Below are 16,195 nucleotides of genomic sequence, written 5' to 3' on the forward strand. Positions count from 1 at the left end.
ATTTTGCTTAAAAAGATGACATACATAGTTGCAAAACAATTAAACATATAGTGCAAGGAGAAAATAAAACTTCAGTACAGCTTCTTTGGGTTCTTGAGGTTCAAACAGACCCTAAAAATAAATGCACATACTTGGAATTACGGAGCACACTATGTTCTTAGTTATTCTAGAATGGTGTTGCTTTCTTTTTCAGATCAGTCTGCTGACATTCAATAAAATACTGAGCTGGGTATTGGATGTTGCTGGGCAGTGAGAAATTATGTGACCTGGTTGTACAGATAACTACTGCTAGCAGCCAGCTGAGAACTGACCTTTCATTCCCTTACAGTACCAACATCAGGAGGGAAATTTTAAAAAGTCACTGAAACAAGGAGAAAATTACAGCCAGTTTTATAAGCATGATTGGGAAGAGAAGTTCGGCTACGATTTATAGTTCAAAGAAAGTTAATAATGAAAATTCTCAAACTAACATTTCAAAACATTGGAAAGTTAGCAGATACTGATTGATCTAGGTTAATTGTATAATGGTTGGTTTATTATAGCTTTATAGAGGAAACAAAAACATAAAAGGGAAAAAATATTAAGATCTAATAGGCAGATGTAGCAGAAGCAATAAAAAGCATTACTATTTGCATGTGGGACAATTGCATTTCAAGCTATTGATATAACTCTCAGCATCTGTATTTATTATTCATACATAGAGGCAGGTGGGCTTTGGTTTTTCCAGCAAGATGGAATTATGACATAGACATGAAAATAGCTAAATATTTTCAGCTAATGGAAATACAAATGGATAACATGATTTAAAATAAATGTTGATGTATGTTATTAAACAATCTGAGACAGTCCAAATGAAAGCATCTGTCTTCAAAAATCTAACAGGGCCCTTGTTAGAATCATAGAACCATTCAGGTTGAAAAACACCTCTGAGCTAATTAACTCCAACCATTATAATTCCCCCACAAAACTATATATATTGCAAATACAGCACAAATTGTATGCTGTACACCTTATAAAGTATAGATCAGTTAAATCCAGCCCATGCCGCAGTCAAAGGATAAAATCCTGCCAATGGGGGAAGTGAGAAAACACAAATATCTGCTTCAGGAAAGTGACTGCTTTTCTTGACAGCAACACCAAGAGTAGGCTGTGAGCAACAATGAACAGAAGCTGTTCTGGAGATCATCACTGGTCTGACCAGAAACCATGGAAAACCAATGGAATAGGACAGGCACAAACCAGCAAATGTCCCTTTGGAGCAAACATGTCACATAGCATCCAGAAATGTAAAAAGACACTACTGTTTATTCCCCTCCTTCTCCTTTACTCTGTCTTTTCCCTGCAGTCTGATTAAGGATCCTGTCTTCATGTCAAATCATGCACATTTGGTATAGTTAAGGAGGAAAAATAACTTGATTCCTAGAAACCCAGAAGCAGAACATATAATTCAAATACTGTACTTGAAAAAATATGCACCAAGAGAGTATTACTTTTTTTTTTGAAATGCAACATATAAATATAGAACATTTCACTTTAAATGGTGACAGATGAAAACCAGTAAGAAAAAACAGAAATAAAGTCTTAAAAATTACTTAATATGTCAGGCAAAGCAGGATGAATCAACATTAGAACGTGAGTTACAGGAAAATTAATGTTTGATTTTAATAGCTTCTAAAACAGACAGAAAGTACATCATCAGTTTTCATACCTTAAAAACTGTAACCCGTCAGAATGATCTCCTGTAAATTTAGACATTTACTTAAGCCTGGTTACTTGCGTCTGATTTACTCAGTGCAGAGGAAAACAAATGAAGCACAGCTCCATGGTAAGCACAGAAAAAAAAAAGAAGGAATGCTAGCAAAATAGGGAAGTATTTGAAAGAATATTTCAGATTCCAGATACTAGAAAAATAGACTGTAAAAAAAAAAAAAAAATTGTCCCCTTGAAATCTTAACTTCTCTGAAAAGCGTTTTTTGTTGAGTACCTCTCAGGTTATCACTGAGGAATAATCACCCCACTAAACAGATCTGAAATGTCCTTCCTCCTGAAAAAAAAATGTGGCTTCCTAAACAGGCTTTTATGTTGTGACGTATTCACTTTACTTCACTCACTTTAAGTTATTTGACCTAAATCAACTAATCAACCACATTAAACTGATTTCATTGCTACTTAAGTCAGCTTAGTTTACATGTAATGAATCAAGAAACTGATGCAAGATCTCAAACAGGTACAAAAGCACGAATAAAGGAATGAAACTTATTATTTCAGGTAATGTTAAGATCAAAGAAATTCCATGGCTGTTTTACCCTTTTAAAGTGGACAATGTCACCTCAGTTTTCCATTTCACCAGTCAGAACTGATGGCCTAGAAAAGGGATTTCAAAGGTGCATAAATTCACAGTGCATTTGAATCCTGCACTGCCTGTAATGACATGAACACAGGATGAGGTATTGTATAAAGATGATGCTATTTTACCCATTTTTCTCTTCCAAAAACTTCATTAAAATTTTTTCATTACTGCGCTGTATTGGCTCTGACTCCAAGTTGCTCAATCTGCAGCATGAATTATTGTAGTGTGAATTCGGTGACTGACTTAAAACATTAGGGCTCTCCATATCCAACTTCTATCCAGCTTCTATCAAAAGCATCTCTTACTAAAATTCCTAAATAATTAAGATTGATAATCAAAATAAAAAACCTGCATAGTTAATACATGGCATAAGTCTCTCACTTTCCCAAAAGCACACCAAAAAACCTTTAGGATCATCTTATTTTTTCCTAAAGCAACCTCAGATACAAACAAATATGCAAGCAATACAGGATCACTAGAGCTGAATATTTCAAAGACATCAGCTTTGACAAGTTTGTAAGTGACATTAATTTCTACTTCATCAGTACAGACTGATATCCCTAATTCAAACCTGGGCTTTTAACACTTTCCTAGTTCTGCCTTAAGCAGCACTGAGGGTAAAATCCTTAAGCACAAAAAGCCTGTGCCATTCAATATCCTTAAAAAAAAAACCAAAAAAAACCCCCCAAAACAAACAAACAAACAAAATACAATCCCCAAACAAACAAAAAGCCAACAAAACAAAACTAAATGTTTTGTGTTAGCATCTCTAAAGGCAATATACTGTGGCAAAGAATTCAGTTTGCCAAAGTTCCAATTAAGACAAATCTTAATTTTGTATTTTTGTCCCTAGGAAATTGTAGCACTTTGACTCTTGCAACCACAAAAATGTATTATCAGAGTTTTGGGATCACTGACACTTGATACTGAGTCTTCCAATGCTAAAATAAAAAAAGTTTAATTGGTTACATTCTAGACCTTAATTACACCAGGAAGCAGTACATGTCACAAGCTCAGAGGTTACGGACAGCAAAATAGCAGAGAATAAAAATTTTATATGATCTGGTTTGCCAGCCATACAGTGCTGCTGGAGGTAGCTTTGATGTCAGCCTGGCCCAAGAGGGTGAATTCTTGCAATTCTGAAAATATCTGCCTCCAGTTAATTTCAGAGTCTACCTTAGCACTGCACTTTTTAACATGGTACCATACTGTGAGTTCCACTAATTACAGGTTCCATTTCATATGAGCCACCTCACATTTCATATTTTTGAGTATTAAAGTAAAATCCCAAAATTCTGAGTAGCAGTATTTTATGATGAGATAAAAATATCTACACAACTCAGTACAAGCGCACATACATAACTGAGCTATTGCAACAGTTCGAATTATTTCAGAGTCAGAACAACAGAAAATTGCAGTGCTTAAGAAACTAAATTCTATCAAGATTAGCATAACTTATAACATGATATTTTTATTTTATAATCAAAATTCTCTCAAAAATACAGTGCTTGATTCCACAACAGCTAATCTCTACATTTTCAGCATAAACCAAGACTTCAGAGATGCTTTTGAGGGAAAAAATACTGAAAATTATGCCTATGAATAAATAGACTTGTCTCCCTCAGCCAAATATTGAAATACGAGGTTAGATATTTGAAAAAAATAAGATAAACACAATTCTGCTGTAACACACAGACTGAATAAAATTATTTCAGTGCCATTTCAATATTCTTGGGTTTTTAATCATATTATTATGAAGTATTTAACTCCACTTGATTTGGCATTTATTATGACTTTTACAGCTAGTATTGTGGGGTAAGCCTTAACAAGTTTGATGCTCAGCCCTTGGGATCCCAAATTGTCCAAGTAAAATCAATCAATCCTGTTTGTGCACCAAAAGAGGCAAATCTGTCTGTACTCACCCTGGTGGGCAGACACAGCCTGAGACACAAGGAAGGTGTGCTGAGAAAGTGAGGTTTAGCAGCTGGTTCTCACAAGTCCTTTCTCTGCTGAGCTCAGGATCCACTCGTGGATTACTGCAGTTAATGTAGATCTGGCCAACTGGGCAGCTGTGTGCTGGGGTAAAAATTGACAAATGATTTAGTCTTCATAACTGGAATTTTGTATTCTGTAAATGTGTGCAGTAAGGATTTGTAACACAAATTACAACATCCAGCAATACTAGTAACATGCCAGTAATAGTAGTAGCATTCAGCTGCCTCTCGTCATATTATCTGGGGCAAAACTAGCTTTGTTTGCCCTACAGTTTATCATGCAGCTAAGCTTATCTGTATCAGCAATCCAAAAAAAATTACTATTTTAAAGTACTGAGGGGAAAAATTTGTTCAGATTTAGCAGCATTTTGAACAGTTAGGCTGGCACAAACAGGAGTATTACATTCAAACACACAAATATGTAATTATAGATCCCCTCCCAGAAACTAATTTGTACACATTCCACTATCTTCTAGTTCAGACAAGGGGTTCCACAGAGGCTGGAGGAAATGCATTCTCTGAACCCAAAGTGTCTTTTCCCTCTCTGTTCACTCACCTATTATGTTGTTATCACAGTTCATTACACCATCCCTGCAATGGCTGCAATAGAAATACACAAAGATGTACTGAACCAGGAAGATCTAAAATATTAATATATTCTATTTAATAATGCAGAATAAGTCAATGAAAAATAATTTTATAAAAGTTTGCACTGAACATTTAACCGTGGATTAAGTGTGCATTGCCTTAACACATGAAGAACATTAAACTTCAAACTCTTGCTTTAACTCATCATGAGTTAAAATGCATAGGCTGACCAAAAAAATCCATACAGGAATATACCCCCATACCACTCACCAAAACATTTCCCCTGCATGAAACAATTAAAGACTGCATAAAACTCAACCTAACAAGACACTGTATGCAGGGAAGCACTGGGAAACCAAACACTGTCTGCTCCTTTCTAATTTGAGCCAAAACAGTCCAGTACTTTCTAAAATGGTAGCAGCTCCTATTGCAACTCATTGTCGAGGAAAACTGTAGCAGTGCTGGCTGAATTTCAGGTTCTGGTCTTCACTAGAGAACCTGAGGCCATGAAATTCAGCACTAGTTTTCCCCTTTTGCCATGGCTAAAGCATCGCCAGGACTCCTATGGCTGGTCAGCAGATTCATAATTGATCCAGAAACAATTTCTGTATGTGCTGCAGCCTTCCTGTGAACACATTTGGAGTTGTGTATGGACCCCAAAGGCCTGCAGGGAAAGTGCTCAAGGAATGCACAGTATCACTCAGACAAGAGGAAAAGGAGCACCAAAAAGAACTGAGCAAGGCAACTCAAAGGATGATATAACATCAATGAATGTTTTAAAGAGCTGGTTGAAAGCAACAGAGCAGAAAAGCTATTCCATAGAGAAGAAATTCCAGTTAGAAAATGGGAAGTTCCAAAGATGAAGCAATTGAGAGGAATAAAGGATGGGGAGAACGTAATTGTTTCTAATAGAAAGTAACAGAAAAAAGATCATCACATAGTATTTTTTCCAGTTCATCCACACATGTATTCCTACATGATTTCTAACAAATTACTTAGCACAAGGCAATTCACAGGAGCTGGCAGTCTGTACCTCTACACTTGAAAGCCTTTCCTCTCAACAGATCTGTATATAAACACCTCAAGTAAAAATCATTACTAAAGAGAGACACAGATTTCTAATTCTAGCTAAGATCCTAGTAAGTTATCATCCAATAGATTTCAATTTTATTAAGAAACATAAGCTGCAAGATCCCAAAAAATTCCACTGAAATCAACATACAAAGGATTTTTTGTCTACATCACTTTTATAAAAACTACATTTCTGGAGAATCACATGAACAGCATTCAACCATATATCCACCACGTGGGTCAGCAACATTAGCTGAACCAGTCCTTTGAGGAGGAGGATTGATGATTTACCAGGGGAAGCCCCTTCTCTTGACTGCCAGGGCTGTTTGGCACGTTTTGTAGACAAAAACACCTTGGGAGGGCAGGCAACAGGGCACCATCCTCTGCAGGGCCCCATACACATAATTGCACACTTAGGGAATTGCCCTAAGGTTGAAAAATTAGCTAACTTGATGAGCAATACACTGATTTACAATAATCAGTATTTATGGGCTGTGATACCAGCGACAAAGTTTGTGTGTGCTTACTAAGTGCCCCCATTGCAACAGGAGTCTGACAACATCAATTTCTGACGTGGCCTTTGTAACAAAATAAAGGACGACACTGATCTATCACACACAATTTGGTCTGCTCTGCTTTTAATTAAGTGCTGCAACAACTGGTACAGGCAGTGACAGCTCAGATGGTATTTCTGAAAGCTTGTTATTTACAGAACTTGTCCACATTACTTAACCTTCTCCAGACAGAAATAACTGTGGAAAAGGACACATCTGGCAGGAGCCAGGATTATCTAACAAGCTTCCTTCTCTAATGTCATGACTGCAGTGATGCAAATGGAAGAGCAAGAGGACAAGAACAAATGCCAAATGTAAGGAACAATAACAGATGCTTATTTACCACTGGCTGCAGTTGACAGTTTTTTGTGTTGTTTCTTAGTTGATAAAAGCCACACTGCTCTTTTACAATGATTCTATACTAGAGAAAGACAGATTCTTAATAATTCTTCATAAATGGATTTAGAATCTGGTAAAGGGATGGAGAAGAGCAATGAAGACCTATGGACAGTCTGTGCTTTTCTGGAGCTGTCCACATTAGTATGGATTTAAGAAATTATTGTGGCTTTTCTGTTTTGAACTTCAATATATTGCTACACCAAGCACAGCAGCTGAAAAGCCAAAGTTCTAAAGGACCTTGGTCAAACAGAAAATTGATGCAGGTTTATTCTGTAGGGTTTATTTTTTTTAAAAAATCACTAAAACAAGAAAAAACCCAACAAACAAGCCAAAATTATTTGATAGAGTTCTTAAAGTGACACCATTTATTTATGTGAAAACAATTTTGTATCTTACCATTTGCCTAAAGATGTCATGACATGTTCTCCAGGGGGATAATCAATTCCTTGAAAATAACATGGGCATTCATTTCTGGAATAGAGGAAAACCAGGTAACTGATTAACCCAAACTGAAAAAAGAAGATAAAATTCCCATTGACTTAATTGCTGTTCAAATTTCAGTTGCTTTGTTGGTTTTGGTGAGGTTTTTTTGGTTAGGGGGTGGTTTTGTGGTTGTTCAGGGCTTATTCTTTTAAACACAAGAAATTGATCTCAACACTGCTGTACAACTCAAGCACATTTCAGTAGGAAAACCAAAATCAGTAGGAAAATGGAAGCTTATGTTTTGTATCTCTTACATGCCAAAAACCAGACAGTATGTAACAACCAGAGCAGATGATGTTGGGTGAGTGTCCATGTTATAGAAAATCTATTTTTGATCAACACAGACATCAGTTGTGTATAATTCTGAGAGACCTTGTCAAGTTCACAGAGGCATAGCATCTACAAGGGTATAATTGAATTAGCTTTCCTCTCTGACTTGCAAATGTGGTGGTCTCAAACAGCAGGTGTGACTAGCAGAGTTGCAACTTCACCCACCTCTGCACGCATCGCTCAGTCTTGGTATCCAAATACATTCCAGGGGGACAAGCACAGCCTTCAACACAATCACTGCTGCATGTCTCTGGCACAGACAGGGCTTGGCAGGTTCTGCCACAGGTAGATACACAAGTACTGTACTCCTTTGTGTCTTCACATGAAAGAGCTGTCCAAACGAAACAAATCTCTCAAATTACACTGCAAGAGACTCAAGCACCTCCCAACAGTTTTCTGATAAACATCTCTCCATTCTTTCCTTCCCAATCACATTAAATTCCACTAAAATTGCTATCCTGGCACTATGCTGTGTAAACTACACAGACGTAAATCCATGGTAATAACAAGTGCAATGAGTCTGCAGTTAATCCAGATTTACTCTGTGGAAACCAAACAGCTGAAGCCTTTTTGCCTCTAACTCTGAACATACTTGGCACTTGTGCATGGGTTTTTGGAAATGCACAGCACCTTAAAAAAAATTTAAAAGCTTTAAATAAAACACATGTACTTCTCAGATGTTGCACAACACCATGTTAAATTTTCTTATATATATATATTACAAAGTTCTATTAAAAAAAAAAGACTGAAGCACTTGAAATACTAACAGATTCACATATTTTAAATGCTACAAGCACTTTTTTAAACTGTACTTGTTTCCAGAGAAGCAAAATAAAAATCAAATGGCTTGAATGATTCATAAGTGGACACAACCATTCATGGCATAATAAATGAAAACAAGGTAGCATTGTCAGATATACATGCAGATACTCCACCTTGAGATGTTTAAGCCGGACCATCTTAATCCTCTTTACCATGCATTGCAACATGGATAATTACATGATGCAATGACAACTGCTAAATGTTACGTTCTTGAACACTCCTTAGAAAAGATTCTCAGACTTGTTAATAAAAACAGACCTACATGAGAGGTGCCAGTTTCAGGTTGTTCGATAGGGTTTCCAATTCTATTTTTTTTAAATGTATGTGAGAGCCAAACATGTCCTGTCAGTATCTTTTGCATCACTAAAAATCTATATAAAATAAAGAATTTAACAGTATCCTTTGCTTGTGAGGTTTTATGGAGTAGGTAAGATGTGTCACCTTTGTATATAAAGATACATATATTCTATATTATTCTATTAATTTTAAACTAAATAACAATACCAAGTTTCAACACTTGCTTCAGCACTTTGGATCTCAGTGTCACTGACAGTAAGAGAATAAGCCAAGAGATTGTCAGACAGCAGAAGTCAGCAGTAATCCAACTACAACTCCTAAATACTATCATTCTTCATCTTGTTCGTTTAAAGAATTAGATTAAACCTAGCATGTACAAGATAAATATATCTATTTATGCAGTTCATGAATAATATCTATATGGTATGAGATATCCAATGCCATATATTAAGGACAGACATTTTGAATTCTGTATACATTTGAAGCCCTCCAAATACTTAAATATTTTTCACGTTTCATAAGTCCAAGAACTACAGAAAGTAAACTATATAGGAAAAATCCTCTAACAACACTGGTACGAATTCTGTCTTGACAGAAAATTCTTGTGCACGAAAGGTCACACTAAAATTAATCTTTTTCTCATTTAAAAGATTGTATTGATTTAATTTCACTTTCTGACTGTGTCTAAAGTCCTCAGGCAGTAACTATTTAAGTCTAGAAGTGAAAGAGAACTCACCACAGTCTGGGACAGCTCCTCTGAAATCTATTACAACTCCAAACCTGCGGCAATGATGAGCGTAATGAGCCAGAGCAGAGCAAAAACAAGTCTGTCCACATTTGCAAGTGTCTCTTCTGCACTGCTCAAAATAGGGAACAGGACTCAAATAGGGGTAGCATGGAGCAAAAAGATCTCTGGTAAGGATGCTACAAGCTTCTGCTGCGTAAGAGGCTACACAAATAACAGATTGAAAACTGTTTCAGTGAGGGAGTTTAAAAAGACTTGGAACAAAAAGTGTCTTCTATACAATGCAAACAATCATGGTTATATACTATTGCCACATAAATATTTTTATCTTTGATATCCATACACTGTACAGAAGGACTAAAATTCATGTCCTAATCTGTTACTAAGAAAGCAGCTTTTTAGCACTGCACATTGTGTAAATATTCAAAAGACAGGTGATGTTGTAGCAGGAGACATGACAATTCCCTAGCACTGCTGAAATTACAGGGAAAACCTTAATATTCTACCTCTAAATTTTTACAATCATTTGATGTCCAATACAAAAAGTGGTAGGAATTGTGAAATAGATATAACTGATGATCTACAAAGTTAATCACTATGAAAGGATGACTTAGTGACCATCTCTGGTCCTCAAAGCATCAGCCACTCGCATATAATCCCAACTGGACTTTTTCTGAAAAATCTATAGGCTGGCAGTGTGTAAGCATCTTTCTCCTACTCATTCTCTTCCATAGCAGAAATTAAATAAAGTATTTAGTTTTTCCTAGCATTCTCAAAAATGAATACTGCAATAATTTTTTAGTCCCCATCTCAACTAGCAGCATCACCAATACAAGACAACCTACCAAACTCTGATGTATGTCTAACTTAACAATGTAACTGCAAACCAGAAATAAAAATTACGTATTTCAAACACCTCTGCAACTATTACTAAATCCTCAAACAACACAATGTGATTTTTTTAAGGAATTGCTGCCTCTACACTACCCCTAAGTAAGTAACTTCTTCAATGGGTAGGACTGGTTATTACTGTAGCTGATCCAATTAGGGAAATGGGCAGAGAAGTACTGAGTGGAAATGCATTTGTCAGTGAGGATTTGCCCCCAGTGCCCACCTGCCTGCAGATGAACGTCACACGGATCCACCTGTGAGCTGTCGTGCACATGGACACACGCCGATGAAGTTTTCCACGTGTTTCCAAACAGCTCTGGAGTGCTTTCTGTGACTCCAACTGGAGATCTTGTACAAAACAGAAGTCAGTCAGTCAGAAAAGGTGGATTTGCAGGATGGTCTCAGTTCTTACACCCTCTGATACAAGCTCTTCATTCACTATTCCATATTCTCATTCACTTGCTCATAAAACTGTAATCAAAAGTTTCAGAACTCTTTTTTTTTTTAATAGAGGCCCATTAAAAAAAAAAAAATATTATGTCCTCTAGAGACCTAAGGAAGGAAATATCAAAACAGACCAAACTCCATTTTTATAAGAGAGCAGGGAGAATCACTGTCCAGATAGCTTGAACTCCCTTATTTGTCCTTTTGGATCCTTAGTGATATCCAATCCATTTTTAACCTCTCCTCTACCTATACTTTCCTGTCTGCTGCTGACTTCCTAGGCTCTTTACTCCTTGCAGGAAAAAGAAAAACTGAAGTCTCCAGAAATATAACTGCAAAAGCAACTGAACAGATACCTATGAGGCCTAGGTAATAGAAGCTGAACAATACAGATTTTTATCAAAATAACCAAGGCACAGAAATGCTGTACAGAGAGAATGGTAAGAACTGTGCATTTAAATATGGTGTTATACTTGAGGGAAAAGACTGCATTAGACACACAATCAGGAGTATTGCCCCTGGTAAAGCAGCTGGGAGTGAAGGTGTTGTACAAGACACCACTGCCTATGGCAAGTCTCCCAAATCTGCTGTGCAGCAGGTGTTGGTGTACATATCCAGATGCCTTGACACCACAGCCTGTCATGTCCCAGCATAATTTGTAAGAGCCCAGGTTTAAGAACTTTTTTTACTAATATCAACTATTGGACAGTTTCTTATTTGTGTGACAGCAATCCAAAGACTGTTGTCAAAAATACACTGCAAAACTACTGACAATTAGAGAAATATTTTAAGTAGTTTTACATAAATAATCTCTTCACTGAGATGCTATGTATTTCCTAGTCTCATCATAAATAATAGTCTGATAATGCTTCTTAATCTGTAACATAGAAACTGTTCAAAGTTTGACTGGTATATTTATGTATCTGTCTTTTTAAAGGGAACTATAATAGTAAGTTTTTCCATTTTTCAGTTACTTTTGAGTTAGAAAAACTCCAGCTCTTCTGAGAGCATAACCTTCCTCTATTATTTCATTTTTTAATCCTGTTGTGTCCTAAATTTGTGTTCTTCTCCCAGCCCCATTAGGCTACTCTAATCCACTGGAAGCCAATTCGTTCCTTATTGTCTGTGAGACATACATTGCAAAGAAACTGGGCAAGCAGCAGCTTTGATTATGGTGCTTGGGCAGCTCTGCCCACCTCTCCCTGCACCACAAGGAAGAGAAGTTCAGGCAGCAGCCAGTTCCTGCTGCTGGTCTGCAGGCACTGGACAATGGAGGCTCTGTCAGAGACAGTAGATTACAGCTTGCAGGAGAAAATAGAGATGGAAAAGAGAGAGTCTTCAGAGAGGCAGAGAGCTCCTTATATAGGCCACTCTGTATTTTAGACAACATTTTCCTGGTAAAATAGCCCTTGTGCACCATATATAATTCACAAGATATATTTCACCATATATATTTCACAAGAGTTTTACATTGAAATACTCTGAGCAAAACCTGGCTTGATATCTTGTAGCTGAAGCTACAGATTTTCTGTTAGCAAACTGAACGCTACTATCTATCTCACTAATGAGAAACTTCAAACTAAATTATTCTTGGTATCTATCCTTTCAGCTTCAGTACACCCTTGATCTACCACTCTAACTAGATACCCATATATAGGCAGATAGAAATCTTGAGCTCTGCATACAGAAAATCATCCTCTGTGTTTCCATTGAAGGTTCCACAAAGGCCCACAGTGTCATCCTTCCACCGTTCATCCACCTGCAGGTAAAGCCTCAGTCCTTCTCTGTCGTAGAGGATCTGCAATCCCATCTGTGTCTTCACTTGCAGAAATACAGAGGAGAGTTTCCTTATTTCAAATAAATCTGGGGAGGAAAAAACAAATTGTTGAAAGGCAAAGGGAACTTGTTTGAAATTTTGTTCCTTGTCATTTCACTGGTGTTGGTTTAAATCACTTCTTTGTAAGTTTTTTCCCCATTAAGGTCCTATTTTCCTCTAAACATTGATTTGTCATGAAAAGTTATGCTGATTCAAACTTTAAGAACAAAACAAAAAACCTGTGAGGCTCACCACACATCTTGAAAATGCATTGTGAGCTCACTGCAATACCACAAAGGTAAATTAAATTAAAGCAGTGCAAAGATAAAAACATTGCAGACCACTTTTTATATACAAACTAATCCTAAAGTGAAGAACATGATTCCAATATTAAAAAGTTTTTGGTGAAATTTTCAAAGAGCCAAAGCCTTGCAGACATCAAATGTACTAATGATTTGCAAATAAAACTCTCATTAAAGATAACACTAAATCTCAGTCATATATTCCTATGCAGAGTTCCAGACATCTTAAAAACTGAGAGCAAAAAGAAACAAAATAATTTTTTTGTCTGAAAATATGTAGCTCATCTCTAATGGGCAGTAGGGTTCTTTCTGCTTAAATTCACAAAAATGGAAGAAGAAATTATCCAATTCACGAGTCAGAGGAATTTCCCCTCAGACAAGAACTAAAAAAACCTTGAAAATGTGAGGGATGACATTTGGACTTGTCAAAATAAACGAAATCTTAATGTAAGAGACAAATAGCCTAATGCAGCTACTGCACAACTCCTACCATTAATGTAAAAAGTACACCAAAAGTTAATTTGTGAAGCATTTAATAGGAAATAATACTGGCAGTAAAACATGCTTTTAAATTTCAGTATTTAGCAATACTGACACTATCACAAGTGTCAATTGTCATTGCACAAATGTCACTGAAATACTGCACTAATGTTCTATGATAAGAGTTATATGCTTATGGATTATTCCTTACCATCTGCATAAGGCAGGTTAATTTTGTACTGGTCATAGATCAAAACATCTCCTGAATGAGTCAGAGTCACTTGTCTCTTGGGGTCCTGCTTAAGAATAAGGCTGACAGATTGGATACACGATCCATCCTGGTTCTGCAAGTCAGAGCAAAGCAAACAAGAGAAGTTACACTTAATAGGGATTGACAATTTTAAGATATGCTCTGCCTCTTAGCAGAGTGCACTTAATGAAACATGCAGCTTTACAGCGAAGTAAGAAAAATCAGCATTTTTAATTACTTCCCATGGATGTTAAATAGTTAAACTAACCTGCTACAGAAATACAGTGCAGAAGTGGGATTTGCAAAGAGAAATCTAAACAATTCTCACATAGCTCAGTACCAAGACACACAATTGATGAGATGTCCCGATTAAAGACCCACCGAGACTGAGCTGATGCTCATTAACAATGCTGCATTATCTACAGAGCAGTGCACCAAGCTCCAGATCTGTACTTTAATGTGTTCTGATATCCCAGGCTCTTTTAAAGCATACTTTAAGACATAAAACTTTTAAAGGCAAACATTATTGAAAGACAGAAGCATCTTGTGAATCATTATTTAAAACAGCACTTAAGTTCATTATTACTGAGGGGAGCTGTAGAGTAGAGCATGTTCATAAGTTCTGTGGATGAATATTGATATAAGAAAGACAGCATCATGACAGCATGCAATATCACAACATCCAACTGACCCAGCTTGCTTCTTGCTGCTCCCATTGCTTATTCTCATTTGCATTTCATTTCTCCAAGTCAAAATGTCATATAGGAAAAAACATGAATAGGGACACTGCACTGCAGTCTGGATGAAACCACCTTAAAAAATAAAATCCTAGACCAATCCTATTTACTTTTTTTACGTCAGACTCTTCAGACAAACTTAACTGTCAACAGCACCAACAGCAGCTAATTAACTGAAATTCTACAACAAATACATCTGTATTAAGTAACATGGAAACAAGTCAGCACTAATTAACAGAAATCAGTTACAATCAAAATTTTCAGGACAGGACTCCCACTTTCCAGAGTAACTACAGGTACTTGAGCTTCCAATGTCAATATGGAAAGAATGCTTGTTAAAGAATGTCTATTAATTACAGTAGATTAACAGATTTTTCTTAATAGGCTGAATCTTAATAGGCTGAATTTGATCACTATTTAATTCTTTAAAAAGATAAATGTTCTATCAAAGAGAATCAGGCACAGAGGTGGATCAAGAGATGACTTGAACTTCCCCATGTCAGTACTGACCATGCCACATGATAAAAGACATAAGAATCCCAGTCTACATTTTACTCTTTCATTGATCTAGAAGAAAATTAGTTTTCTGACACTCCATACTACACTGAAATCTCTTTACTGTAGCTTGAGACACCAATTTATTTAAACTGTCTGGATAAAGGTAAGAGACTGTCCATTCTCTGCCATCTGCAGACAAAAGGGGGAAGTACCCAACTCCTCTTTCTTCTGTTCAGCCTCCTGCACTGAAAGACCTTGTACCCATTTAACAGCTATTCCAGAACAATGCCAAAAATTGGGTCCACTCTTGTCACACTGTTTGATTTTACTCTCATCTCGATTATGATTCTTTGATGTCTCCATGATGCCACAGAAACGTCTCTTACCAACACCATTTTGAGCACAAATTCAAAGCAGTCTTATGTACCAGAACATACAGAGACATGTCTGAAATCACTTGGTCAAAGAGCAGTCTGGGTCTCCCTGCAGAATATTCCACACCGATTGGATCTGGAACTGTGCTGCAACCAAGGAATAACTACCAGACATGCTGGAGACTGCATTATTCAACCTCCAATGAAGGCATGACTAATGATGAAACAGTAAAGTTTTAGGCATCTTCAGTGCTGAAAGAGGCACTGAAGAAGATATAGACAAGATAATTTTGGACAGTTGCACAAACATCAGAATTATACAGTGAATAGCACCATTTACAGTATGAAGAGATGGGAATGTTCAGCTCAAAGATTTACACTTTTATTCAGCTTTCTCTGACTTTCACTGGGACTTGTCTAATACAGGGCAAATGTTGTCCTGCTTGTTGAAAACCATTCCTAGAGCTGCAAGGATCTCTGGACATTACCATGTGGCTCTGACAGATGCTGAACTAGCAGCAGAGCACATCAGTCAGCTCATTAAATGCCCTGGATGCAAGTACACACAGTGGTGTGTCAAGATTAAAAACTATATGCAGAATTTCCCTGTCTCTAGGTAATAATGCCACCAGCAGATGAAGTGATAAAATGAAACTTGAAAATAAGGAATTATAAAAATAACTGGAGATATTCCACCAGCTCAACCAGCTCTCGTGGAGTGACAGTGAAGACAGTCATCTGCCTCTTAAAAAGCTGAATAAAAGAAGAGC

At 36.8% G+C, this 16,195-nt stretch overlaps 1 protein-coding gene across 1 annotated transcript in view; it reads right to left on the bottom strand.

The window, feature by feature from the left end:
• The window catches only part of OTOG (otogelin), an 88,062-nt gene that overhangs the window by 53,266 nt on the left and 18,601 nt on the right, over positions 1-16,195 (bottom strand). The window contains exons 13-20 of the mRNA XM_033063836.1: positions 13,778-13,910; positions 12,654-12,831; positions 10,748-10,872; positions 9,625-9,837; positions 7,935-8,100; positions 7,353-7,427; positions 4,901-4,944; positions 4,273-4,426 (exon numbers count right to left, since the gene is read on the bottom strand). Coding sequence (XP_032919727.1) covers positions 4,273-4,426; positions 4,901-4,944; positions 7,353-7,427; positions 7,935-8,100; positions 9,625-9,837; positions 10,748-10,872; positions 12,654-12,831; positions 13,778-13,910 — 1,088 coding nt within the window. The remainder of the gene's footprint in view (positions 1-4,272; positions 4,427-4,900; positions 4,945-7,352; positions 7,428-7,934; positions 8,101-9,624; positions 9,838-10,747; positions 10,873-12,653; positions 12,832-13,777; positions 13,911-16,195) is intronic.

This window comes from Catharus ustulatus, chromosome 6, assembly GCF_009819885.2.
Source record: "Catharus ustulatus isolate bCatUst1 chromosome 6, bCatUst1.pri.v2, whole genome shotgun sequence".
NCBI classification, from domain to species: Eukaryota; Metazoa; Chordata; class Aves; order Passeriformes; family Turdidae; genus Catharus; species Catharus ustulatus.